General features: G+C 41.5%; 1 protein-coding gene across 1 annotated transcript; it reads left to right on the forward strand.

The window, feature by feature from the left end:
* Positions 1-4,939: 4,939 nt before the first annotated feature.
* On the forward strand, positions 4,940-26,695 carry POF1B (POF1B actin binding protein). The gene is made up of 15 exons (XM_075054343.1): positions 4,940-5,422; positions 11,370-11,408; positions 11,889-11,990; positions 13,844-14,059; positions 15,384-15,514; positions 16,587-16,614; positions 17,618-17,692; positions 20,358-20,450; positions 21,444-21,557; positions 21,732-21,884; positions 22,000-22,110; positions 22,761-22,889; positions 23,154-23,227; positions 23,567-23,681; positions 25,497-26,695. Exons 1-15 carry the CDS (start codon positions 4,940-4,942, stop codon positions 25,500-25,502), a joined length of 1,869 nt encoding a protein of 622 aa, XP_074910444.1. The 3' UTR covers positions 25,503-26,695.

The raw sequence follows: 26,695 nt of genomic DNA on the forward strand, positions 1-26,695 counted from the left end.
AGAAAGATTATTTTCCGCTTTGCTCGTATAGCAAAAGTAGGAGGAGTGTATTTGCGTGTTCCTTGACAACTTTAGATTATAAATCATCCTAGCTGTTAATCATCAGGTGCAATTTTTAAGTCTACATTTTATGGTATATTCCAAGGAACATACTAATGGGATAAGAGAGTTTTCCTTCAAACTTGCAACAGTCACTTTATAGTCTGATCGTTAGTTAATGCCAGCACAGCAAATGATAGTCTTTAAAACATACCCCAAACTCTGTTTAACCCTTTCTGCTTGCTGAATTTTTCTTACCACTGAAACACTCTTAAAGCATAAAGAGAATTAAATTTCTGAAATCACATAAGCATTTCAGATCCAATCTTGCTAGCTATGCATTGCAAGATACCTTGTTAGAATACATTTCTAAATTAAATAAATAATACGGCAGATAAAAAGTCACTGTGGGTGACTATACAGTAATGCCTATGTGGAACATATGAAATGGTGGGCTCTGAGCAGCCTATTACTGCTCTAGTGCAAGACCCTGTGGTCATGACAGGTGACTCCAAGAAAACTTCAGCTTAGTGGCAGTCAAAAAAAGCAAATCAAACTTTAGAAGCTATGAGGAGAATAACAGAGAACAAAAAGTAAACATAATTGCACCATTGTATAAAGCCATGATTTTTCCACATCTGGAATACTGTGCAGTGATCTATTAGAACTGGAAAAGGGTCATGAAAATGGCATTAATCACCCATTATATGGAACAACATCTCTGTGAAGAAGACTGAATAGGGCTGGTTTTTTTCTAGCCTGGAAGAGAGAGGGCTTAATGGAGGAATGATAAAAGTTGTACTGAAGAACTAGGGGCTGCTGCACTGGGAGTAAGAATCAGAAGGAGGTTCTTCATGCAGCAGTAGCAGATCTGCTGAAGTTCCAGAGGACTTTGTGGGTGCAAGAAGTATGAATTCAAGGGGCGTACTGAGCAAGTCCAAGTATGTGAGATTGGAGGTTACTGGTGAGAAAAATACACATTGTGCTTATGAAATACCCTGAGTTGAAAATAGTTGGTGAGTGGGAAAGTACTGAGAGAGAAGTGTTAAGCTGGCTTGTCCTCTTCAAACACTTTTTGGAATATACTGATGGTTCTTTAGCATCTGCATCCGCTACTGCTTGAGATTGAGATGGCATCTTGATCTGAACTGGTATAGTTGTTCTTAATTAAAATATAAATAGCCAACTAGTGCTGTCCTAAAACAATATCAAGGTATTTCCTAAGAGGTGCTTTTTTTTTTTTTCTCTTGTGGGAAATAGAGTGTGTTGTGATTGCAGAGCCATGAACCAGAAGGGCAAAGATCAGGCAGTACAAAGAGCAACCCGTCACCCTTTCTCTCAGTATTCTCTATCCTGAAATTGCTGTTGAAATGCGGCAGATGGGGCTCCAGGTGCCACAAAGCCAATACTCTGTCTACATGAGCTAGGTTTTCCCCAGTCAGACCTCTGCTCAATACTCGTCCGTTGTTTACCCTTCCCCACTCATCTCCTAGTGGCTCTTCTATAACCCCCTCTACCCCAGTGTGTTGGCATGATACATATGCACAAATGCACCTATGTATCAGGGGATTCAAGCAGGAGATGGGAGATCCTGATGTTCCGGAGGTTTCTGTATGCAGAGCATCTGTTGTTGTTTAATGAAGGAAAGAGGAATTAGAGGACAAAAGATACTCTAGAACAGGTAAATGCTGTTTTATTACACAGTGTACCAGCTTTGTAGTCAAAGATCAAATTTTCTGTTTTCCCAGGTGTCAGGCTGCCACTTGTGTTTGTAGAAGAGTAGATTTAACTTCACTGCTTAAAGCATTTACATTCTCCCCCCTCCCCCTGACCAGTCATTTCTCCATCCTTATATATGTTTATTATAAACAAAGTCTCTGTCCAAGTCATTCTGCCTCTGTACTTCCAGTAAAGTATTACTCTGTATTCTGCCTAATGACAAATGTTACATCCATAGCCATACAGAATTAAGGGCAAAAAGGCAGTTGAGAAGCAAAAGCTTTGGGTTAAAAGACACTCAGATCAGAAAGTGCAGTCTGCTTATACAAGCCGTTTCACAAAAGGCAAGATCATGCAGCTTGACCTGCATAAAATAGGCTATGACCATCACCAAGTAATTTTTGCTATCAACACACTTCTGATTTAACAGATCTCGTCTTTTTAAAAGACAATGATCTACCTGTGATTTAAACAGCAAGTTCTAGACACTTGCTGTCTTGTCTGAAAATACCTTGCTTCAGCTTTATAGGCAATTAATGGCATTACACTTATGTTGGTTAAACAAGAGCAGAGCTCTGTAGCCAGGTTGTCCCAGCTATTTGGAATGAGGAGAGAGATATCGTCTTGCTTAGATTCCTTTCCCTGCCAGGTGTTGTCCCACTATCAGCGCAGTCTGATCCAGGTAGCCCAGGGTTAAGAGGTTAATAGGAACAAAGTGGCTGCACTGGGCTATCTGGATCGGTGTCTGCAGACAAGCACTTTCCACTGAACCTCAAGTGCATTAGGGCTCTTCCTTCAAAGGGAGAATCAGAAAACAGAAGCCTCAGTTTACCAGCTGGTTCTGACTTCCCCTTCAATCTCTAAAGCCTTCCTTTCAGCTGAAAGCAGATTTTTATCTCTACTTCATCAAGTTGCTTATGGGGTGCAACTGCCTGCCAGTTTGCTGGTTTCTTAACCCTGTTTTCCTCAAACCTTTCAGACAGTTTCCTGACCCTGTATGACAAATAATTGAAATAATTTAGGTGTAGACATCAGAATACAAGGTTTCTTGTAGTGGTCTTCTCAAGTGAGTATTTTTCTCTCCTTTTTTATATCAAAATACAGTGTTATTCCTCCTAGCCACAGCTGTCACAGCAAGAACTCATACTGAACAGGTAACACCCTTTAAGATACAGAATGCAGTATCATTCTTGGTTTTAGATGTACATAAAACTTCGGTCACATTAAAATTCAAATGCTTTGTTTGAGGCTCTTTTCATTAACTGGTACAGATCACCATGCATATATTACTTACTGTTATTATTTATGACTCCAATAACCCTCGCCACATGTACAGAGTTTTCCGGAAGTTATTTTGTATTTCCATTACAATAGGATGACTTAGGGCTTGCTTTCTGCTGACCCTTGTAAGAAATTTCCAAGACACTCTTTATTAAAACAGGGCAGTATACTGCACACTAAGATTCTTGAGCTGGCTAACCAACAGTGTTTTCCACATTTTACATTACAGCACTTTTTTTCCCCTGAGGAGTATTACTGTAGTTTCTGTAGCTTCCTACTGAATCATAAAACTATTTCTTATGGTTTGTGTAAAATGTAGACTGGGCTGTTGTAACTATATTTCGTTGCTTTCCAAGAGATGGGTCTTTTTAAAATTGTTTTGTGAGAAGCCATCAATAGCTTTTCCAAGCTGGTGAACCAAGAACGAGGTTTTAAGAGAACATAGGTTTTCTTTGCATATAGTTCCTTTGAAACCAGTGGGTTAGAACTTACCTCAAATGCTTTTTATAGACACTCATATGTAAACTAGATGTCTGTTTTGGTTTCACACCTGAAGGAAAAGTGAAACTTTCAATGTTTGATGAATGTGTCTCCAGATGTCACAGTACCTTAAAATACTGAACTGTTGTAGGACCTCATCCTAAAATTCATAGCTTCCCAACCACCTGTTGAGCTGATTTTGTGAGCACATTTTTAATTTCTGAGACAGAGCTTTCAGTGAATGGCCAATGTAACGCCATGTAGAATAACACAGCTGGTATTGCTCCATTACATCAAAGATGTTTTGCCGTAATATGGTACTATAGAAACTAATTTTTGTTCTGTGTGACTGTATTGTGTGACCTTAAAGCATAGCAAGCATGTAGGGGAAACAAATTGACAAAATTAAGAATGTGAGGTTTATTATTAAGGATAATATTTATTACACAAGATTCTACAATTATATAATTGCTACATTACCTTGCAGAACAAAGTTAAGTTCTCAGTTAGGGCTTGCCTGCTGCAGCCAAAGGAACACAAATGAAAATATGCTGGATTGAGAAACTAACTGAAGTTCACATTCTTCTCTACGGAGTGAGATTTTTGAATAAGTAACTGACTCCATCCTTTCGGGATAAGCGCCGTGTAGTAGTCCACCTGTAACGATCAATCCAGTTACCTAAGGCAGCCTGTCCTCTGCGACGCAGATGCAGGACTGCACGCGTTGAGAAAACGTACTCATTTCCCAGACAACCGCTGCTACGGGCAGAGTTTGCTGCATGGGGGAGAAGGCGACGGCTCCTGCAGATGCGAAGTGCTCTGCGGGAAAGTTCATAACCTCCTGCGAAAAGCATTGAGTCATTTAACTGAGCAGCAGATAACTATGTCTGTACGCTGCCCCTACACAGGCTGTAAATAGGCTAATAACACAGGGCTTTATTCTGCCGTATTTTTCTCTACTTTTCCCATCAGCGAGGCTGCATGACGGTGCTGTTATCACCAGCCCGGCACCCAGGGCGGTATCCGCTACTGCAAGTCCTTCGCCGGGCAGGACCCGAAGGCGAGAGAGGAAGGTCAATCTGCTGCAAAGCCAGCCGGGGCCGTCTGCCACCCCCCGCCCGGGGTCCGGCCCGCCATGTCGCGCCCTCCCGCCGACGGAGGGGCGAGAGGCGGTTCACCCCCCCCCGGCTCCGCTCCGCTCCCGGGCCCGGGCCGGCCCTGCGCACTGGTAGCGGCGGGCCCGCTGCTGGCTGGCCGCCCGCCCGGAGAGGGGGAGGCGGCCGCGGGGCTCTGCCCGCCACCCGAAGGTGTGTCCCGCCCTAGGCGCGGCTCTCTCGCAGGTACTAATCGCCGTCCTGCCCCGGCTCCTTTCTGCATTTGCCGCCCCGCTCCCCCTGGAGCCAAGCGGTCCCCGGCCGGCATGTACGGGGGCCAGCAGCAGCTGCAGCCCCTCACGCTGCCCCCGCACCTCCAACAGCAGCAGCAGCAGCACCACTACTACCGCCGCCAGCAGCACTACAGCACGCTCCCCGCCGGCCGGCGGACCCCGTCCTGCCCGGAGCCGCCGCTGCCCCGGCCCCTGCCCTGCCGGGAGCCCGAGCCGCTGCCCCGGCCCCGGCCCCTGCCCTGCCGGGATCCGCCGCCCTGCCCGGACCCCCCCCCGCCGCCGCCGCCGCCGCCGTGCCGGGATCCGCCGCCCTGCCCTGAGCCGCCGCGGCCCCCGCCGTGCTTCGAGCCCGCGGCCCACCACCAGCAGGAAAGCAGCGTGGCGTACGACCGGGTGCGGACCTACGGCCCCGGCTGCCGGCGGGTGAGCACGTCCTGCTCCTCCCGGGCGGCCTCGCCGCTGGAATGCTCGCACGGCTACCAGCAAGTCATCTCCGGCTGCGACCCGCCGCAACAGGTACGGCGGGCGCCGCCGCCGGGTCTCCTGCCCGGCTCCTCGCCCTCTCTCCCGCGGCCGCTGCTTCCCCCCCCTCTCCCCGGCTCCGCGCCCGGCCGGCTCCGCGGCTCTTCCCGCTGCCGCCCGCGCTGAGGCGGCGTCGAAGGCAAAGGCCGCCCCGGGGTGCAAAGGCGGCGCCGGGCCGTGAGCCAGACGCCCTGGGGCCGCCGGGCACGGCGGGGCGGGGAGGCCGCGGGACTCGGCGGAGAGGAGGGTCGGGGCGGGGAAGGGGGGGAAGGAGAGCCCCGGGCCGCGGCCTGCCGCGGGGTGAGCCCGGCCGAGCCCTTCGGCGCCCGCCCCGCGGGTTTTCCTTTTGAAAAAGTCGGTTTACCTCACGCTGAGCGCAGAGACCCGTCCGTGCGCCCGACCGCCTTGAAAAACACTCGGCCCTTCCACAAAACACCCGTCTTGGGGGGGGAAAAAACCCACCCACGGCTCCTCCGTCGCGGCGGAGGGGTCGCCGGGGCGGGGGGCTGTGGCGGGGAGGGCCGGCCTTGGGCCGCTCACCGCCTCGCCGCTGCCCTGAGGGGACCGGCCCGGCCCGGCCGCTCCCTGCGAGCACCCGCCACCCCCGGGAGCGGGACGGGCGGTCTTCACACCCCGCTGGGGCTGCTGCTTCGGCGGCGTGTGTTCCCCGGACCCGTGACTCGCTCAGCCGGGTAGTGGTGGGTGGGTTACGAGCCCGCGGGAGAGCGTGGGCAGCCATCCCCGCCGGGCCGGGCTCACGGTGCGGGGCAGGGAAAAGAGCTGAGCTGTGAAGTCGGCAGCTAACGGAGTAACCCCTGTCTCGGGCGGGAGAGGACGGCTTCGCACCTCCGAAACCCGCTTGAATCGAGAACTCGTAAAATGAACTCCCCTTTAAGTTTTTCCTTTTCATTCGATTTTGAATGGATCAGTCAGTTTGCTTCCTGTTTGGCAAGTCCAGTTTGCTTTTGTGTTCTGTTTTTTGGGGTTTTTTTTGAAACTTGAACTTCTAAATACCTTATTCTGTTGCAGTATTTTTGCTTGTTTTGTCGACGGACCATAAAAATCCAGCCGGAGCAGGAGCCCCGTGCTGCTGCTTCTGCAGGCTGGGTGCTCCCGTTCCCACTGATGGGATGTACACAAAACCACTTCTCTGCTTACTCCTCATGTAAATGTAATACAAAGGTGTGTGTGCTTAATAGTTCTGTCTGAATCGATGATGCTCTAATAACGTATGCAACTAAGCGGATAAAGAAGTAATGGAGTTCATTTAGCTTTGCTTTCAGTCTTCACAATGTAGTTTAGCAGGTTTGCTGCTGTGTGTATGTTCAGGGAATGGCTTGAAGGTATGGATGGAATTTAGTATGATTTTAACATATGCAATTGAGATCTTAGTTAAATCTTAAAAATAAAACTAGAAACCAATCACTTAAGAACAGCTTTGACTATAAAAACAGAAAAGGAGATCAGAATTTATTCTTAAACCATTTTTTTTCTGATACATCAGATTGTCGTTAATGTCCATAGAAGTAGGATTGGTATGCTATACGCGATATGGCAACGTATATTTCTTTCAAGCTGAACTCTTACTTAATTTTCTTTCCTGTAGTATAAAAATATTTAACTATGAAAAAGAATAGCAATTAAGACTGATAGAAAATCTGGTTTCCTTTCGAAGCCATATTTGCATAGTCTAAGGGCTGCCTTCCTCTGCAGATGGCTTCTGTAAATTCTGGAAAGTGAGCCGCTTCACTAACAGCTTTATATGACTTGGATAGGACAGACAGATTCCTGTTGCATCAAAGCTGTGAATCCCTCTTGTGCAAGATGTGGGGCAGGAGCGTAAACACTGGTCTCTCACCTCCCAGATAAGTGATCTGCTCAACTAGGCTAGATGATAGTCTGAATTGCATTCAATTAATTAAATATTCATTAGAATAAATACTGTGCAGTCCCAGGCTTCCTCTACTCAGATAAGTATGTGAACAGTTTGATTATAGACTCAAATGTTGTCTCTGCTCTACAAAGTATTTTTAATTTTCAACATCTGTTTTAGTCACTGAATTCATTAAGTCATGCTGATGAAAAATAATTTTTGCTGAACTGTTTTGCTGGATTAGACTTTAAAGACAAAAGAGGGTGTAGTTCAGATCGGGCTTTGTGTGGGTTGCAGTGTTAATGGTGGAGAGGGAAGGTGCTTAATAAAGATTATTAGGAAGTTATTAAAGAAGAAAACAGTAACAAATAGGGAAGTCAGCTGGGAGTGGACAGAAGTTGCATACTTGGGGCTGAATGGGAGTTGTCAGAAGTGCTGGGAAGAGTGTAGGGAGTTGCCAAGAGTTGATTCAGTTGCCCTTTGAGCAGGTCACATATAACTGCATAAACTGAATAATGTAATGATACCTAACTCACATAGCTGTTTTAACTTAACACTAGAATTTTCAGTTAATGGCAGCCTAGAGCTGTATGTAGTTCAAGCTTCTTACTGTTGTCAAGGCAAAGGGCTATCTTTGAGTAATATTTAATTTACTTCTGCAGAGCTTTGTAGATTGATGATAACAAATGTCTATGTCACTGTTGATACGCTGTCTTATTATTAGTCACATGGTTGGTGTGTTCTGTTGTGTTTATGCACATTTTTAATAAGCTAGAGGGAGGGAAAATTTGAAACTGGGGTGTGCATAGAGTACACGTGATTGTATTTTTTGTAGTTCAGGATTCAGTTTACTTTTTTAGTCTAATGTTTTTTGTATCCTTGATGTAGAATCCAAATGCTACTCCCAGCCATGGCAAGCTTCATCTGGAGTAATTCATGGCAAATTTTGCTCTCATCTGCTTGATCTAAATGAAGAATGTTGTTTAGAATAAATTCTTTTCCAGTATGGTTTACATGTATGAACCCTTTCACCATGGTCATGAAAAAATAATACATGAAATGGCACAGACAAGATGTCTGCTGTCAGTGCAGCAGGACAAATTCTGAAAGTGTTTGTAGGAGTTGTCTATCCATGTGAGAAATATTGTGAGTGAGATCTTTTCACAGCTGGCCTCGGTTCTGCAAAGTGCTTAGGGCTCTCGCCTCCCGTTGTGAAAATGGTATAATATTAACCAGCTTGTAAGATTTGCCTGTATTGTTTGAAACAGCCCTCAAATGTAGCCTGCCATTTCCATATTTCAGCTACCGAATGTAACTCATAAATTCTGATTAGATGACTGGATTGCTTGTAATTAACAAGACAATATGGTATGGATAAAAGGTTTTGACACAGATGAAGTTCTCACCTTAATCGCTGGTTTGTCTGAAGAAAAGGGAAGCTTGTTGAAATAAAAGGTAGTGTACTGATTGTTTTTGCATAAGATTTGCACATGATGACTGGATAAATCTATCTAATGCTTTATTTTAAAATTTAAAAATCTTACTTAAAAACCTTCAAGACTAGCAGAAATCATTTTCGAAGTGTTAGCATATACCTTTTGAAATTATCTTTATAAACGTAGACCCAGAATGACTCATCAGGTCGCTACAAATCCCAAGCCCAGTCGTGCCACTGAAATCCGCAACAGCACTGGGCCCTCCCTGTTAGAATCCCACCCTCCCCTTCCTTCTCCCAGTTACACAATGTTGCCTCTCCAAAGCATTGTAGGAAAATTGGAGAGTAGCTGAGCTATGCCCCTTGGGAATGATGGAAAAATGGAAATAGCCCGAGGTCATCTGCCATGGCAGCAGTACCTCCCGCAGCACACTTGCGCTGCCGAGGGAACGGCTCCAGAGGCCTTGGAGATGGCATCTCCTTGTGCAGAGCGAGGAACCGCGTGTGGGTAGCTCAGGCTGGCACAGAGTCGCAGGGTTTCTGGCTTCTCGGTTCCCTCCCAGCCTGTGCAAGTCCAGCCTGCTCGGCTGGTATGGGAGGAAGGGCAGGCAAATCCCTGTCTGTAAAGGAGCAAGGAAGATGTATCTGCATCAAAGTTCTTTGGAAATGAAAGAGTTTGGGTATCTTAAAAATAAGCATAATTTCATCCAAGCAAAACGTTCTTAGGTTCTATATGATGTTCCACATATGATTAGACCGTCTTTTGAATATTATAAAAGTATATTTCAACTTAAAATGCTCTAGTCTTCTCAGTTCTGAATGTATTCCTCTGAGAACACATAGGTAACTAGATAAAATAATTTTACACGTTATCCTCTCTAAACGAGAGAGAGTGAGTTATGTATTCCAAAGCCCTGTGGCAGCATGATTTAGTTCAGGCAGGTTCGTCCAACTTTTCAGTAAATTGAAAATGTGTCTTATAATTTCACGCGCAGTGCTTACCTTGTTGTCATGGTGCCATACGATGGTAGTCAACTCTGAATGAGAACAGTTACTGCCCTCCCACGGTACTCATATTGTTGACGGACAGAGCCAGTGGTGCGGAGCCCGGAGCTGCCTTGCCTGGCTCAGAGGAGGTACTGGGAGTCAGGGGTATGCCTGCTGTGAAACTGGTGTGAAGGAAGTACCAGCGGGCATTCATTTTTTAAGTATTTTACTTTTTAGTTGAAATTGTGTAGGTGTCAAGAGTGATGTAGGAATTGGGCTGTGTGTTCTAGACCTCCGTACTGTCTCTTTTCGTGTCCCGATACAGAGAGTTCTGTTGGCGTCGGTGGGTTCCCTTCCTTGACGGACCTACCTCAAGTACACGGCATGTGGGAGGAGGAGTAAGCAGCTTTCTAAGTTTTCTGCAGCAATTACAATTTTGACATTTCTTAATTACTATGATTGCTGCTAAAACAGTTTCTTTTCTACTTTGATTTCTCTTTCCTGGTGCTGTTATGATTCACTCTTGGGAGATTTGGAAAACTGCTTCAGGCTTCCTAAACTTATGCAACAGTTCACAACTGGAAATCTGACCTACTTCAGAGCTGCTCTTACCCAGTGAAGAATGTCTCCAAGACTGAACTGCAGCAATATAAACTTCCCAAGCACTGCCCACGGGTTAAGTGAGAAAATGATTTATTATGAAAATTGGAAGTTTGTACTGTGAGAAAGAATAAATAGTATGCTGTAAATTAACAAACTGTCCAATCCTTAGATAAGATTCAGTGGGAATTTTGCTTACTTGGGTAAAGAACTGGATGTGGAGACTTCAAGCAATGTGTATGATTTGTTATAATTGGTGGTGGTCCGCAAAATGGAAGACAATGTCTGCAATTGCTTGTAGACAGTGCTGGGAAAAAAGTGAAAAAATCTATTTGAAAACAAAGAAAACTGCTGTCACTCGCAGATTTCTGTAATTTAAAAAGGCATATTTCAGTTTTCCTTCAAGAATGTGCAGATGTTCCATGTGGGCATCTTTTTTCATAAGTGTCAATTACAGAGTTTTGTGACCACTTTTTGAAACAATTGCCACTGCTTGGTGCATTGGATAGTGACCAGAAGTGGTTTGTTGGCCGTTCCTCTACCCTTTCATTTCGGTGTTTGAGCAAAACAGAAATTTTCTTCCCTTGGTGAAACAAAAAGCGTTGAAGATGTACATCCATTTACACCAGCAGACCTTCATATGTAACATGAATGACTGTAAATAAAAGACGGTGTCTGTGGAAAGGGGACACGGGATCCTTGAAGACCTAGTTCAGTATGTCGGCTTTGATTTGTATCCTATTCTGTTGGCACTTACAGAAAACAAGGACTAATTCCCTCAGGCCTGCAAAGAGGTGATTGAGAAAAAACAAACTTAAAACTGAGAGTAGCAGATTGCGTACATAGGTTATTTCCTTTGGGGTGGAAAGGCCCTGGCTCTAAAACATTGAGATCCACTGGGCAAAATCACTTAGAAATATGTTCATAGCTGATGACCATATTCAGATTACTTTGGGAATCCACGTAAGCCTAAGCTCTGAGCATAAAATGTTTTAGAGATTAAAGTGCAGTAATCACTGAATCTTTGCTTATTTTCTTCCTTGCAGGGCACTGTTCGAAGGATTATTATTGAGAATCCTGATCAGGTAGGAAAACTGTTTAGTGCTGGAGTTCTGCTTGCGTAACTCTTCCTCCCTTAATTATCCTGATTCAGTGACGTGCTCAGCTACTTGCATTGGAGTATGCTAAATATTTTGAAATCCCATGGCCCATACCTCTGATGGTGAGAGGTGAAATTGTTCAGGATTGAAAATGCTATAAAATCACCAGTCAGGCTTCCCACCTCTCAGCAGTTAAGTCTCTATTAATATGCTTCAGTAGTACTGCTAGTGGAGATTAATTTCTGTTTCTACTGTGTTTATTTCAAATATTGTCTAGGTAGAAGCACAGTCACTTTGTTTCCACATGGACATAAACTGAAATATACATATCTTAAAAGAATGATCTCAAAGTATATATGTCTTCAAATTACAAAAAACCTGTATCATTTTTTAGTCAAAATTACACTAATTCTGAATTTGCTGTTTGACAGCATTTATGAATGTTTTTATTAAAATATTTTACAGGAGCCGTTATCCCCATTTCTTAGAGGGGGGAATTTCTGTCCTGGAAATAATGTCATCTATGAAAAGACAATAAGAAAATACGAGCTATTAAATCCTCACCAAGTAAGTTGGTTGTTTATATAACCTATTGCAAAAGAAAATGGAGGTGGTAGCAGAAAAGTTATGTTTCTGGGTGGGTTTTGTTGTTGTTGTTGTGAGCTACTGCCAACCTGAGAATTGCCTTGTTGAGCTATAGGACACATTCTCAAAGTAAAGGAAACAATTTCTGTATGTAAGGAGAGCAGAAGTTGGAACATCTGCTGTATTTTTACTAAGAATTTATTATTTCAGACTAACAATGAAAACTGCTGTTGCATCCCTAGCACTGTCAGTCTTTATCTGAATATTGACTGAGAATTAGTGTCTTGCAGTAGCTCCACAACAGAATGACCAATATAAATTTTTACAAAAAATGAATTGAAAAGACTTCTTTTTTTTTTAAAAATCATTCTTGAAAAAATATATTTGGCAAAGCTATCTGAAATTTCATCTTAGAATTAGTGTTTTGTCAATAGCAAAACTATTATTCCTTTTTTATTGCTCTGAAACACTGCTGTTTTCAACAGGAAAAGAATTGAAGGGTATTTCAGAGTGATTTGTCTTACCTGTTTTTTGTTTCGTTTTTTAAAACTGAGGTTTTCATGCCATTCTGGATTTTAGATAGAGAAATCAGGTGTGATACCATTCTCTGAAGTGGAAAGGGGAGAAAGTAGAGATAATTATGAATAATAGCTTCTTTCTTTCCACAGATGGTGTACAAAGAAAATAATGTAAAAAGTGTGGAGTCTAGTCCTGGAAACCATATTTCTGATTCTGTTTTTTGTTACCCAGGGTGTATGTAGATTTAAGTCAAATCAGGAGTGTAGTTTTGAAGAAAATTTCCTGGTCTCCCACCACATATCACTCCTTGGTTTACATTGCACTATGGTATTGGACCATGCATACTAGGTTTCTTTCAGGTGAAATTAAAACGTGTTGAAAGAGTGCACCCAGTGTGCTACGGCTGCTGATGGGCGTGTAGCCCTTTCAAAACCTATGTAAAACCTCCTGAGACCTGTAGAATGTCGGTGTTGCGTCCTCACTCTGCTCCTCTTGTGCCACTGTGTAATGTGGATGTAATGTAGTCTCTGCTCTGATGTTGGTGCAGAATTAGATGTTGGTTCAACCTTTAAAATGTAACTGCATTGTGAGTTTTAAGTCAAAATTACCTGATGATTTACATTTATATACTTCTACGTAGAATACAAAACAAGTAATTTTTGAAGTAAACTTGTAAAAGCCATGATCTAGATAAACAATGAAGTTTGCTGAAATCGGTAAATTGCAGTGTTTTGACTGGAACATAAACTAGTTTCTAGTTTATTGTTTTGGTGGGTGGTTTTGTAAACAGCACTTTTCCCAAATTATAAAAACAAGACGCATGTGTCCCTTATGTATTGTACACTCTGAATCTGAATTGCTGAACGTATTTATAGAGGAAAATGTCTTGAGCCATTTCCTATACTAATTTTTTCCTGATGTAACAAAAACTCAGTAAGTAGTTCAATTGGAGCTCTTTTTTAATCTCTACTTAATGAAATAGGATATGCATGTGTTTTAAATTAAATAATGGAGGTCCCCATTGCCTGAGTATGTTAAGAGTAACATCATAATGAAACATACAACTTGGGAAAGGAGTCTCTTCTGTGCTTTTCATTTATAGCTACTAAAATTTGAGGAGTTGGTGAAAGTGTGAGGCAAACTCATGTCCAGTTAGGGAAAAAAAAGCCATTTTATTAGGATTATTAAAATATCTGAAACTGTCATCAGTCATTCTATGCAAAAACACATTTCATTCATTTATATAGTCATATTAAGCTTCCATCTCATTAAGATGTGTCCAGCAGCTTAAAAAAACAATCCATTCTTGTTTCTAGGAGAAGCAGTATCAGTTTTCACACCAGTGTCAGATTCCCCAGCAAGCTGATCAGTGCCATGTTGCCCAGCCCTTCCAGCACTCTGAGCAGTCGCAAGTCACTCACCAGTGCCAACAGACACAGACCAGTAGCCCCTGTGAAATAATTCCAGTCTCTGTGAACGATGACTGTGGAGGAAATACAGTGAGGAGGGTAACAGTTCAAACCTGTGAACCGGTAAGAATCATTTGCTGAATGTTTTACTATTCACAGTGTATTTTTGTTTTGTATGCAGAGTACAAAACTTTACAGATATATAAAATTGCTAATCTCCCATTTCAAAACTTTTTGTTCAAACTCACAGTAGGATAATTAAGCACCATACACCTGTTGTAAGTAAACAGCAGAGTTTGTGTGTCTGTTGCAGGTAACTACTTTGTGTGCTGTGATTGCAGACATTGTCTAGAACTGTCCAAGACTTTGTTGCATGCTGTAAAGAAAAAAAGAAAAAAAAAATCTGTTTTAGGTGTTGTATCCTATTTTTTGTTGGCATAGACCTGTGCTTAGGTGTACTGACTGATCATCATTCTGTTGTCCTTTAAATGTGTTAAGTCTTGCTGGTTTGTTTGGTTTTTTTCTTTATCTGGGAGTGTTACCCATCGACTGAGTCAGGTTTCATCTGTCAGTCTTTGTACAACAAAGATGGAGTAATGTAAGGCTTATGCCTCTAGTTTTGGAGAAAAGATATGTTATTTTATAAACTCAACATACATCAATTCAGGATTGCTTTCTACCTAAACTGATCAATAAGGCCTTCAAATATATTTCATTTTGATGAAGAAGTACTTGACATAGATTCACTGGAAGCACAAAACTAGCTTCCTTTGCTCTTCATTTTACAGCAGGTTGCAAGTTCTGGAGTTTCGAAGGGCTGCAGGAGGCTTGCTATACATGTATACTGTTATTTCTGTTGGGGGGGGAGTGTAGCAGTCCTGCCCATCCATCTGTTCAGTATGTAGGTGGCAAGACAAACATGCTTGGTCAGACCTACGTGGAATCTTCCATAGCCAGATACTCCCATAACCAACTTAAGTACAGTTTGGGTTGCTGTTGCAATTCTTTTATTGTTCACATATGTAAGCATTTGAACTATGGCAATACAAATACCATTTTTGCAGTGGGAAATCTTGCACCCGGCTGGTTTTGTCTGGGTGGTGCCCACAGGCGCTTATCCACTACAGCTATGGAAACATGTATAGTAATGAGACTTCCTAGTTCTCAACACTTTCCATGTTAGCATGATGATGATGATGACAACACTGCTGTAGAAGATACTACTTTGTGTATTCCTGTTGTAAAGGAAGTCATTTATTTCTCTATAGTTTACTGAAAACCAGAAGACGTGGAAGACTCAACAGCAGTGAAAAGAACAGTGTAAACAAATTGCAAAATTAGTAAAAGCAATCAAAACCGAATCCATCATACTTGTAGTATTTTCATGTTCAGCTTTCATCCCGAAGAAGGGAACTCAATTATGATCATTTTGCATATTTTCTGCTAGGTGAATTGCTCTCAGGAAAATAATGACCAGCTGGACTGCCGCTACTTTGGTGAGCTCCTTGCTGAACTACACCGCAAGACCAACGACTTGCACAGTTGTTTACTACAGCATGTGGAAAAGATAGGAGGAAGGTATTGGCATTATACCTGTTCCATCATTTCTGTATTCCAGAAATCCTGGCATTGCACAGTTGAGAGGACAGTATTGTTTCCAAGTTGTTTTTTTATTTTTTCTTCCCTGACAACTAGAATTGACTGTGTATTTTACGCATTCGTCTAATTTGCTGAGTAACTGAGGACATAAAAATGCTGTAAGCCAAGTAAATGTATTGAATTTGATGCTTTTTCAAATTTGTTTGGACTAATATACAATAACAATTATGTATCCCATGCTTGTTTGCACATAGAGCAAACAAGTGTACTTACAGCATGCCCTGACATATATTTAATGATAAATTCTGATATTACATCCTGGAGAAACAACCCAAATGTCCAAATTGCCACTTCCTTTGTTCTGTCATGGTGTTATGTCATGGATTAAAAGATGGCCACCGTAAGGCATAAAGCTCGGTATCTACATGCAAATTAATGTTAAGCATGTATTCTGCAGAGCCCTACAGATTGTCTTTGAAAAGAAATGCAGAATCACAGCAGCCAATAATCTGAGTCTTCACAATGTTCTTAGCCCTCCCTCACCATCACCATTACTTCATTCTAACCCCCTCGCTCCCAGTCTCGTTCGGTGCTTTCCAAGTTCACTGAAAGAAGAAAAGTGGTCCCATAGCAGGGGAAAAGTGGAATTGAAGCACCACGAAAAACCTGACACTGCAAAGTAAACACTTCAGGCATGTCAATATATTGCAGCATAGTTCTGGGTAAACCTTTACCCAGCCAATTAAGAATGTAATTGGGTTAACTGAACATAATGGGGATAACTGCCCAAAGAAACAGAGATAGTTAGCCTGCGTTAACTGTACTGCTATTAGGATTCCAGTCTCAGATATTTCTACACAGAGCCACATCTAACAACTCGTGTTGCCTAGCACCTTAAAAGGAAGGTAACAGCTCTTAATCTGATAAAAGATCCTTCCTTGCTCTGTATTTTAAAGATAATCTTCTTATAGTTGCGAATGCGGGCATGAATTCTTAAAGTTCTCAAGAAACTTTCTGTTAATCAGTCCCTTGGATTTTGTCTGTTTTACAGGAACCATGACATTGAATTTACGTGTCAGGTAAGCATCAGCGTGCTCTTACCAAGCTGTTCCCTGACATGTAGTGCTAGTTAACAATGGTCTGGGTTTTCAAGCAAATTAAGCCAAGCCAGTTTAAATGAAGGATGCTGGTCTTTGTTAGTTAACGATTCCTGCTTGTTAGTAACTTTCAGAGCCTGAAACCTACTGCTAGGCATGCATTTGCAAACGTGATAATATTGAAAGGAAACTTTAATAATTTGCATTATTCCAGTATGAGAGTCAAATTTTGAAAGTCTTTCCTGTTGTGCCAATAATGGTTTCATTGTAAAACAGACTTACACAGCTACATATATTTTCACTATGCTTTTTTTACAAAGGACCTTTCACTCTCTTACCAATAAAGCTGCTGTTCAGCAACATGTGCTGCCATGCGCTGCAAGAATTGAAGAATACTGCCTCTCGCAGAAATGAGAGGAACCTAAGCTGACAGAACAGACTTCCTATGTCTACAGAAAGTTCACTTTTATGAATTGGGCCAGGACAGAATCATCAGCACCTCTGTGACCTTTAAAGGCATTGTGTATATGGCAGAAATATTTGCCTAGGATTAAATTACATGAAGCGATGCCACTTAATCACTGGCAGTATCTCCTGTGACACATTGGTCACTTTTAGTTTATTGACAGTCTGTTCTTTGTTCAAAAACACGAGATTTGCTCCTATCATAAACTGCTGGGAGTTCTGCTTTAGCGTCAGCTGTTATTTTCTTGAGAGAGGATTGTTTTGAATACTGCTTTTAAAATAAACTCAATGATTTGAATATATGCTTCACGTATCACTTCATCTCAGTTTTTATATGGCACACATATATAAGACTTTGGAAATTTTCTGGATACACTTTGATCTATTTTCATTCTTATTTGCCTTGTACTAAAGGCGTTTTTCATAGTAGACTTGTGTAATTAATGAATAAACCACATTATGATCTACCAGGCAAAATTCTTAATCAAGATGTCTGCCCTTTCCTCCCTTCTTTGCTTAGACTGAAGATATTGAAGATTTAATTCCTAAAGGACTGTCTGAGGCAACAAAGCAGCAGATTCGTTATCTTCTCCAGGTATGTGAGTGGGGTGGAGGGGGGGGTGTGGAAGCCTACAGTAACTTGAAAAAATGGAAGTTGGCTTACGCGTACCAGGGGCTTTGTACATCACATACTTCGCTCCATATTCTGCTTATTCCGTTTTTTCTAGAGTAAAGGGTATGGAATCATACAGGTGGCTCGGAGTGACGTGTTGTGGCAGTTGGTTCCACAGACTACTTGTGTATTTTAAACTGAGCTTTACTGGTGCTTTCTTGCAGTTTCACTGGAAACCATCTTGGCTTTTGACCAATTATAGGAGAACACAGATCTTTCATCTTTTTATTTGTTTGTGTTGTATATTAATGCTTCACTTCAAAAGCAAAAGGCAAATACTAGGTGCTTTACTGAATTTTGAATTGGCTATCAATTGCCAACTACACATAATGCTTATTACTTAGGTCTCAACTTTTAGAAATGTTCCGGTTAAAACCCTCTACCTAGCACTGAGTTCTGAGGCATGCTTATGACATTGGATAACAGAACGTAACCATTTCTGTTCTGGTTCCATTTATAAAGGCTTTTGTGTTTCTTCTGCTCTTGTTCTTCAGCTACCTCATCATCTCGACCTGCCTTTTCACTCGCCAGCCACGTGGGTTTGGCTGTAAGGCAGTCGGACACGAATGCAAGGTTCTGATAATGGCTGTTCATGCTGTTGCTTCCCAGCACTGTAATACTCTGCAATGTGTTTTTTAGAAAAACACTTGACCTCTTTATAAAGTGCTTTGAAGATAGCTAGTTGGAATTGGCCCCTGCCTTTGATAAAACATTAAAACCAGTGCTGTAGCATGAATCCCACTGTCGACTCCCGAACCATTTGACATGTAGGTATGTTAGAACAGGATCCCAAACCACCTGCACTGCTCAGCAGGTGTGTCTGGATCTGGGCTCTCCGGGGTAGGGCTAAGGTGATCCTACCTGGAAGCTGCAGCTTAGATTCACTTCCTGGTAAAAAAAAAATCCATTTGAATAAAGTTGTGAACGAGCAACCTGGTCTGACTTCACAGCTGATCCTGCTTCAGGCAGGGGGGTTGGACAAAGCAACCTCCCAACTTGAATTATCTGTGCTTCTTTTACAACGAAGGTGGACATTGACACCGAAATAGTTCATGACCTCATGTTAGACCACCATCCCAGGAAGCTGGTTCAGCTCACCTCTGTGTGAAAGAGCTGAAACATGTATTACCCGTTTTCTGCATGTCCAGCTGGTTTTACATTCTCACACTTATGCTTTAAAAAATGCAGCTATAATGTCTTTTGGGGAACCAGATTTTGTCAGCATACATACAAAGCGTGCTCGCCAACTACAAACCTCTCGGAGAGTTAGGTCCGGTATGTTTTTACACCCGAGAATGACTCTGAGCCAGCTCTCACGCTGCTCAGATAAACACTCTGCTGGGTATACCCAGAGGCTCAGGTCTAAGGGCATCAAGCATTTCACTGGGGAAGTACATGACACCTCTGGAATTGAGCAACCTCTAGCACTAAGTAATTGCTGAGTGGGGATTTTACGTTTTTAGTCTAAATTCAACCATTTTAACTTAATTCCTTCTTTTAGTTTACTCTTGTAGTATATTATTTTGTAATAAAACCAACAAAACCGTAAGTCAAAACTGAAATTCCACTTCAATGAAAAAAACAAATGAACAGGTGAGTTAGTTACACTAGAAGTGTTATTTTTGAATCCTCAGTTACATAGTAGCACCACAGTGGGGATAAAAAAATAGGACAAGGGCTTATCGCCATATTGATGGAGATCTTATTAGCAACAACTAAATTTAAGGGAAAGTATCAGAGGAAGAGAAACAGACAGAAGGATTTCACTTTTGTCCAGATAGTAATAAAAAAAAAACAAAACAAACATCTTTTGCACAGAATATTCAGCCCTTCCAGATGAGTCAAAACTTGAGGAATTACTTGGTGTGTTCTTTCAAAATCTGTTTTTCCTCTTTCAAATACTAGAAAACTATCACAAAATGCAGCAATTTGTGTTTTAACATCAATCAATACACAGCTGTTAACATGCATTAAAAGAAAAAAAGGGAACACTGTTGGGCTATTGGGCACTACTGCCTTTGTTTTTCACCCAGTTGACTCCTTTAATCTTCGGAATCTTTTTCCTTTTGAAGGGAGGAGTTGGTTGTATGGCTTTTATTTAAATTTTAAAAAATTTTAATTAAATTCTCTTGCCCTTGGGCTGAAAGCGTGCTTTGCCAGATCTCAAAGACGATGACTTATTCCTCTGTGACTTCTCAAGTAAGGTAGTAATTTTTTTAAATCAGTGTTAAGTCACAAAGCTCTAAATGCTCAAAAAATGACTGTGCAATATTAACACATTTATTTATTTTTCCCTTTATTGGTGTACAAATGCAGTTCTTTCTTTACTCTCTTGTTCATTCCATTTTAAAAACGCTACCCTGTGTTACAAGGCAGTAATTTAAAAACTGTGCCATTTGCAGAACAAAGTGCCTGAAAATGCGTTTCTTTGTAGAAACTGTGTGCATATCAAAGAATGATGTGCAGTAGTTCTTAAAATTATTTTCAGCTGTATAGCAGTTTTCTGTTCTAGCTATTGTCAAGCATATTGTGAACAAAGCTTACTAATGAGTCAGAAATAAATATTTTCATCTTTTTCCCCTCCTAGATGAGAGTGACATCAGATAAATCTTTGAGACTTGTGCTTTCCACTTTCAAAAATTTACGTGAAGAGCTTTGCCATTTGCAGGATGACTTGGGGGTAAGCCATGGTTTTCAGTTCCGGGGGCCTCATCCATTTGTTTTTGCCTGTCAGTAGGAAGTCTGTTAGAATGAAATTTAAACTGTGAAGTCCAGGCTATAGTTGCTTTAATGGAAATGGCTGGTTTATTAATGGACTTGCAAGACTCGTATAGTGGATGAAGTTAGATTTCTTTCTAGCAGTGGTTTTCAAGTGTTCAATTTGTGGAAGCCTAAAAAAAACCCAAATCCTTTCAAAGGAAGAAAAGACCCTGCTGAGTGAAATTAAAGCTCTGAATTGGTATATACACTATATACACTGCATATGTAATCTACACTGGTGTAGACATATGGAATGGTGTTTTTACTTTGAACATGGACAAGGAGTGTACACCAAGTACGCTTACTAACGCTGTTCCAGGAATTGGGAGACCTCAGTTCCATTCACTCCTGAAAGCTGTTGTCAGCTGCTGGCTTTAACAACTGCAGTGGTTCTCCAGCGTACAGGCATCCCAGTTCGGAAGCTGGAGCTCTACAGCTACTGCTACAGACAGTAGATGATTGATTGCTGTTAGGAAAGCAGAGATGTTTCCCACACCAGCCCAAGTACTCGGCACCACTGGAAACTTCAGTTTTCTCCTGTAAAATGCAAAGTTCAGGGAGGGGAGGGGGAGTTTTAACTGTTATCTTTAACATAGAACAAGGAGTCTGTGCAGTGAAATGGTCTTAGTTACAGGGGTTTTGTTGGTTTCTGTTTAATAACTATGAATAACTCTTTCTGGGACAGACAGCAGTGTGCAGGATCCCAGTGCTTACCACACAACACAAAGCCACAGATACTACAGTGATGGGCAACTGTGTGCTAGTTAAAAACCCATTGTTTCAAGAAAATTGAGTATTTTCTCAGTTCTAAAAACATCACTTACTAATTAGTCTGTATGTTGCACTTTCACTCTATCTTGGAAAAGTTTACTGAAAAACTGCAGCTCTTGACTGTAAACACTTTGTCTTACAGAAGTTAGAAACCGACAGTGTCTTACTTAAGAAGGATTTGGCTTTTAAAGATTCTCAAGTAAAAGAATATGAAACTATGTTGGCTTCTCTGAGAGAGAATAATCGTCAGCAGCAGGTAAATCTAAAAACCTATTTTCAGTTTGTTTATTACAGTCAGCCAAAACTAGCCACTATGCTGACTTTTGAGTATTGGGAGTAATTGCTGCCTGGTATATGTTTGTGGTATGTGTGTGACCCTGTGACTTCCTTGAGGAACACCACGCGTTCATTCCACTTCTGTGCTTTCCAGCAAGGACTCAGAGAGAGCACTGCAAAATGTCGCTCTCTGGAAGAACAGCTCCTCTCTCTGCGGCTCAGCGAGGGAGAAAAGGAGTGTCAGCTAAAGGAACTGGAGTACTGCAAGCGTGCCTTGGAGCAAGAGATCCAGAGCCTTAAACTACAGGTAACAGGCTCACTTGTTCTGTTTTCAGTAGCTGTTATTCACAGATACATTAACATATGAAAATAAATGATGAAAACTCTCCTTCTAAAATAAAAAATTACTTCATTTTCTGTAGGCCTGCTCTAATCCAACACTACAGACCACCACAGATGAACTCTCTAGCCGTTATGTAGAGATGATCAATAACTTGAGAGAGGATAAAGATCGTGAGATCCGAAGTCTTAGGGTAAGTTGATTAACTTGGCATGTGTGTATTCCTCACCTTGTATGACTGCAGGGAAACAGCTGCTTTTTTAATTAACAAACAGAAAAGATTACCTTACATACTTTTTAACTATCTTTTGGTTTTGCCATTACTTTATACATAGACGCTAATGATGGCTTAGAAACCCTTGTGGTAGAACATAAAACTGTGATTTTTAAAAAAATACAATTCCTTAGATATAGAAATTAGGGAGTAATCAGATTAGCAGTCTTCTCCTAAAGGGCTATTTTGTGTGTCCTGATAAAGTAAGAAACTAGCCAAAAGACACCCAACAGAAAACAAAAATAAATCCCAGTCAAGACTGTATGTAGGAAACATCTCTCATTTAAATCATTGTAGTAATATTTTACCACCCTGGAAGCCAGTTCAACTTGTTCAGTGTTGTATTAACTTTATTGAGTTATAAAACTACTAAATTGATACTGGTACAACTCAGTCCAGTTAGCACTTCTGAATTTGCTGTGCTGCTCAACATTCTTATTTGAAAATCACTGGGTCTTACTGTTAGTGATTTTAATGAAAAAAATACCTCTGGAGTCCTAAATAAGTACTGAAGGGTCACCTGCAAGGAGCACCAAACACCTGACTATTCCTTAACGTGTGTTTTGTAGTCTCAGTTATGCCAATTCCAGCAAGATATATCAAAGAGAGAAGGAAGTAACAGTGACTTGCAAATAAGGTTGCACGAACTGACATCGATGTTGGAGGAGAAAGATGCTTTTATTAAACAACAGCAAGAGGTAAAATAATACAACTTACTTCTAAGAATTTTCATATTTAAACCTCCACTTACAGTGTAGGTGGAAACTTGCTCGGAATTCACTTATACTCTCCTGGTTCAGAATCGGGGTTAAGGATTTTTTTAACTCAATACTGTTCCTCTACCAGTCTTCTGGAAGGACAGACTTTGAGAGGAATTTCTGCAAATATTTTGTTGTGACTTTAGTGAATTAATAATTCAGAAAATGTTATTTCATTTGAATGTTTACTTTTGGTTTTCTCAGGACCTCTTCCGCCTGAAGCATGAGAAATTATCAGGCAGTCAGTCCCCTGGTGTAACAGCTATCATCACTAAGAAGTAATGTAGTTATTCACCTTTCTTAAAAATACATCCTTTTGATTTTCCATTGTATAGCCTCTATTAACTAAGTTACTCCTGCAAATGTCTTAATGCTGCCTGTTCAACTTCAAGGGGAGAAAGTCGAGATAGGTTTTCCTATCCAGGGAGGATTCAATACTAAGCATTGTAACAGCAATTGGAGGGGTGGCCAGCACATTAAAGTGACACTGAAATGACTGTAACTTTTTAGTTACTAGTGAAAATCTTTGGGGATTAACGTGTGGCAAGATCAGAGCTAGTGATCTGGACACGGGTACGCAGATTTCAGTTTACAGGTTGCAACTCTCTTTAATACAGGTACAGGAATCAGTATCCTATTCTGGGTCTCTTGTCTGATGACTACAAGGTTACACCGCCTGTCAATAAATCAAACACTATTGTAATTGAGAGGACTGGAGAGATCTGGAAACACGTAAGTTTACCTAGAGATCAACTATTCAGTCTCTGAAATTCCAAAGTATTCAATTTAACTTCAAAGCAAGTATTAGCCAAAATTGACATCTGAGAGAAAGCCATAGTGTTCCTTTAACTTGGCTGCAAAAAGCACGAAAGTGACTGATGAAAGTCAAGGAACTGTACTGTCTATTGCAAGATGGCAGTAATTGTTGGGTGGAGTATAAACAAATTAACCTTTCCTTGTTTTCTCTGGTACATAATTACCTTTAACGAAAGAACTGACATTGCTCTAGCAAACACCCACGCCTGCCCTCATGCACAAGGCGGTCTTCCGGGCACCCCTGTACTGGGGAGTTAAGTCAGGCAGCAGCTTCTTCCGTGTTGTGCTCTCGGGTGAAGGAGTGTTTCAGATGGGCAGCTCCTCTGAATCATCACTACTAATGACTCCAAACTATTACTAAAACATTAAGCACCATGTCCCTGAAACTTACCTTGAGACAGGGCAGTGACTAACCCAGGAGGTGCAGAAGTGTGGTGACCTTCTAAGGAATGACTCAAAATGGAAACAAAGAGGGCTGCAGAAGCTATTAATGTTACAGGGCACGAGGTAACGTTGCCAAGTCTGAATACAAGGCAAAGGCTTGAGGAAGAGCAACACGGCCAGTTGGCCACCGCGTGTTCTGAGCAATGGAATCTGATGACGCTGTCTGCAGGCAGAGTATGGCAGAGCAGCACAAATAAACAAGAGAGGAGCTTTGTGGGGGATGCGACCCAGAAAACAATTACTTGAGCAGCCCAAGTAGAGGAATGGTAAAACATCTGGCATGTTCTAAAAGGATATGTTACCTGGAGCAGGATTAAGAAAATAAAAGTTAGAGGTCGCTGGCAAACAGCAGAGTTTTATTACTGATCTCATAAAACTCCTCCAGTTGCATTACAACCTAGTGAAATGTCAAGGAATTGAACAGTAATAAAGAAATTACACTGATAAAGCCAAACCCTCCCCAGCTTACTTGAAAAGTCAGGCATACTTTCCATTACAAAAAATGGAAAAGATGAGTATACGCTGCATTTGAAGAGATCAGTATCATTAAATAAGTGAGAACTGTGTGTATTTAAAGTTTCCCAAGGTCTCCCTCAATCACTACTGCAATTTCCAGCTGAAACAAAATTACTTTGCTGCAAGATAAACTTGGTAAGTTGGAGAAGTGCCAATTTCACCTTTATTCCAAGCTTTGCAAGTGCTTTTTCTGTGTGTATGTACTGTCAGCCAAATCTTTATATCTGCATTCATTCTTGAATAGTAATGCTGATTGATATAGGTATTCTCGACAGCGTGGGTTTTCTACTGGAAAGCAAGTAGCCTGCCCATGGTAACAGTCTTTCAAGCAGGGACTAGTTACCACGCTCAGTCCTTTAAGTTAGATGTTCTTTATCATGCTGATCTCAGATATATTACTTACTATTTAGGTATCTGATAACTGCCTGTTCTTTTCCTAAGTACAAAAAAGTGCTATTTTCCTTGTTGCGGTGTTTACTGGAGGCAGTGAATCACACCAGTTCTGACATCTGCCTCTTGCTGAACAAAACCGTTTAGAGCCTAATGATACGGCTTTGACCTTGCCAGCCCTGGCCCCTGTAAGCCCTGACATGCTGAGCGTTTGTTAAGGAGGAAAGGCTCACTGGCCACTTGAGACGCTTCAAAAGTCAGGCTATTAGAGAAAATAAATACCTAATTAAAGGAGATGTGCTTTATAGACCAGGCAGTTCAGTTCTGTATACAGAAATAAGTTTGTGTATTTTCTTCTAACAAGCTGCTTTTTTCTTTCAGGAATGAAAGAAATCTCTAAGCCATCAGAGCTGCTCAAAGGAGTCACAATGACTAAAATTGCTTTACTTTCTGCTATTTTGCATCTGAAAAAGGTTCAGTCTGATAGTGGGAAAGGCTGGGGAACACACAAGGACAGGGAAGCACGAAGATGATGGAAAACACTGTCTCATCCTCATCATAAAGAATTCTGTTACCTGTGTCCATAATCTGCCACTAACATCTGTGTACAAATGTTTGTACTTTTTCATGCACTTACTTTTTGCTCAGGCGAGAGTGGTATGCCGCTCTGTTGTGGACTTCAGTTTTTCTTGACATGACTATTCTTCAGCCAGTCCTGAAGCAATCTTAAGAGACAAAAGGAAGACATCTGAAACCTTTTCCTCTTTGCACTATTAGTTATGTTTTTCTGTCCTATCTACTCATGCTGAGAAGTGAGAATGACACACATTCCAGTCCCATACATGCTGAATGGCTGGTTCCAAGCTGTCTGATTCAGATTGCTGTTTTATCTACAGCTGCCTTGTGAAGATGAAACAAACCCCAGAAACACCCTTCATGGGGAGCTTGAAAAATGCTTCACTGAAAACTTTTATGGGAAGCTAAAACACAAGGGAAAATTACTGAACTTACTCCAGATAGATATACAACTCCTCAAACTTAGCTACTGAATTGGCAAATACCAGTTACCTAGTTCAGTGAGGTGATTGGGCAAATGCTAATTTTAAAGAATGTTGCTGACCTCAGATTTGACGTGTTTTTAGCTGAACTTTTATAAGCTCCCAAACCAGCCGTAAGTATTTACTTTGCCGTGCTTGAAAATTTCAAGAACTATGTATATTTTTATATAGAAAAACTTAGTGTGAAAATAGCTTAGAGACTAAGTTTCATTATCAGACCAACCTTCCATTTACAATTATTGCTCCTTACAGGACCACAGAAATTCTCTGAAAACAATTTGGTATTAATAATTAAATAGTTATCTAAGCAACACAGTGCAGAGAACCATAGGAGAAATTTTAAAAACTATGCAATCAAAAGGTGCTCAGTCTTTACCATGGGGTTCTTGCTTTGCTTTATTTCTGCAGACATGTATTTCTACTCACAAATAATAGGTATCATAGACAACATTTACTGGTGAGAGAACGCTGTAGGCTACGTGTAACTATGAAATAAACCTAAAAGTGTAACTTTCTGAATCA

This window comes from Buteo buteo, chromosome 22, assembly GCF_964188355.1.
Source record: "Buteo buteo chromosome 22, bButBut1.hap1.1, whole genome shotgun sequence".
NCBI lineage: Eukaryota > Metazoa > Chordata > Aves > Accipitriformes > Accipitridae > Buteo > Buteo buteo.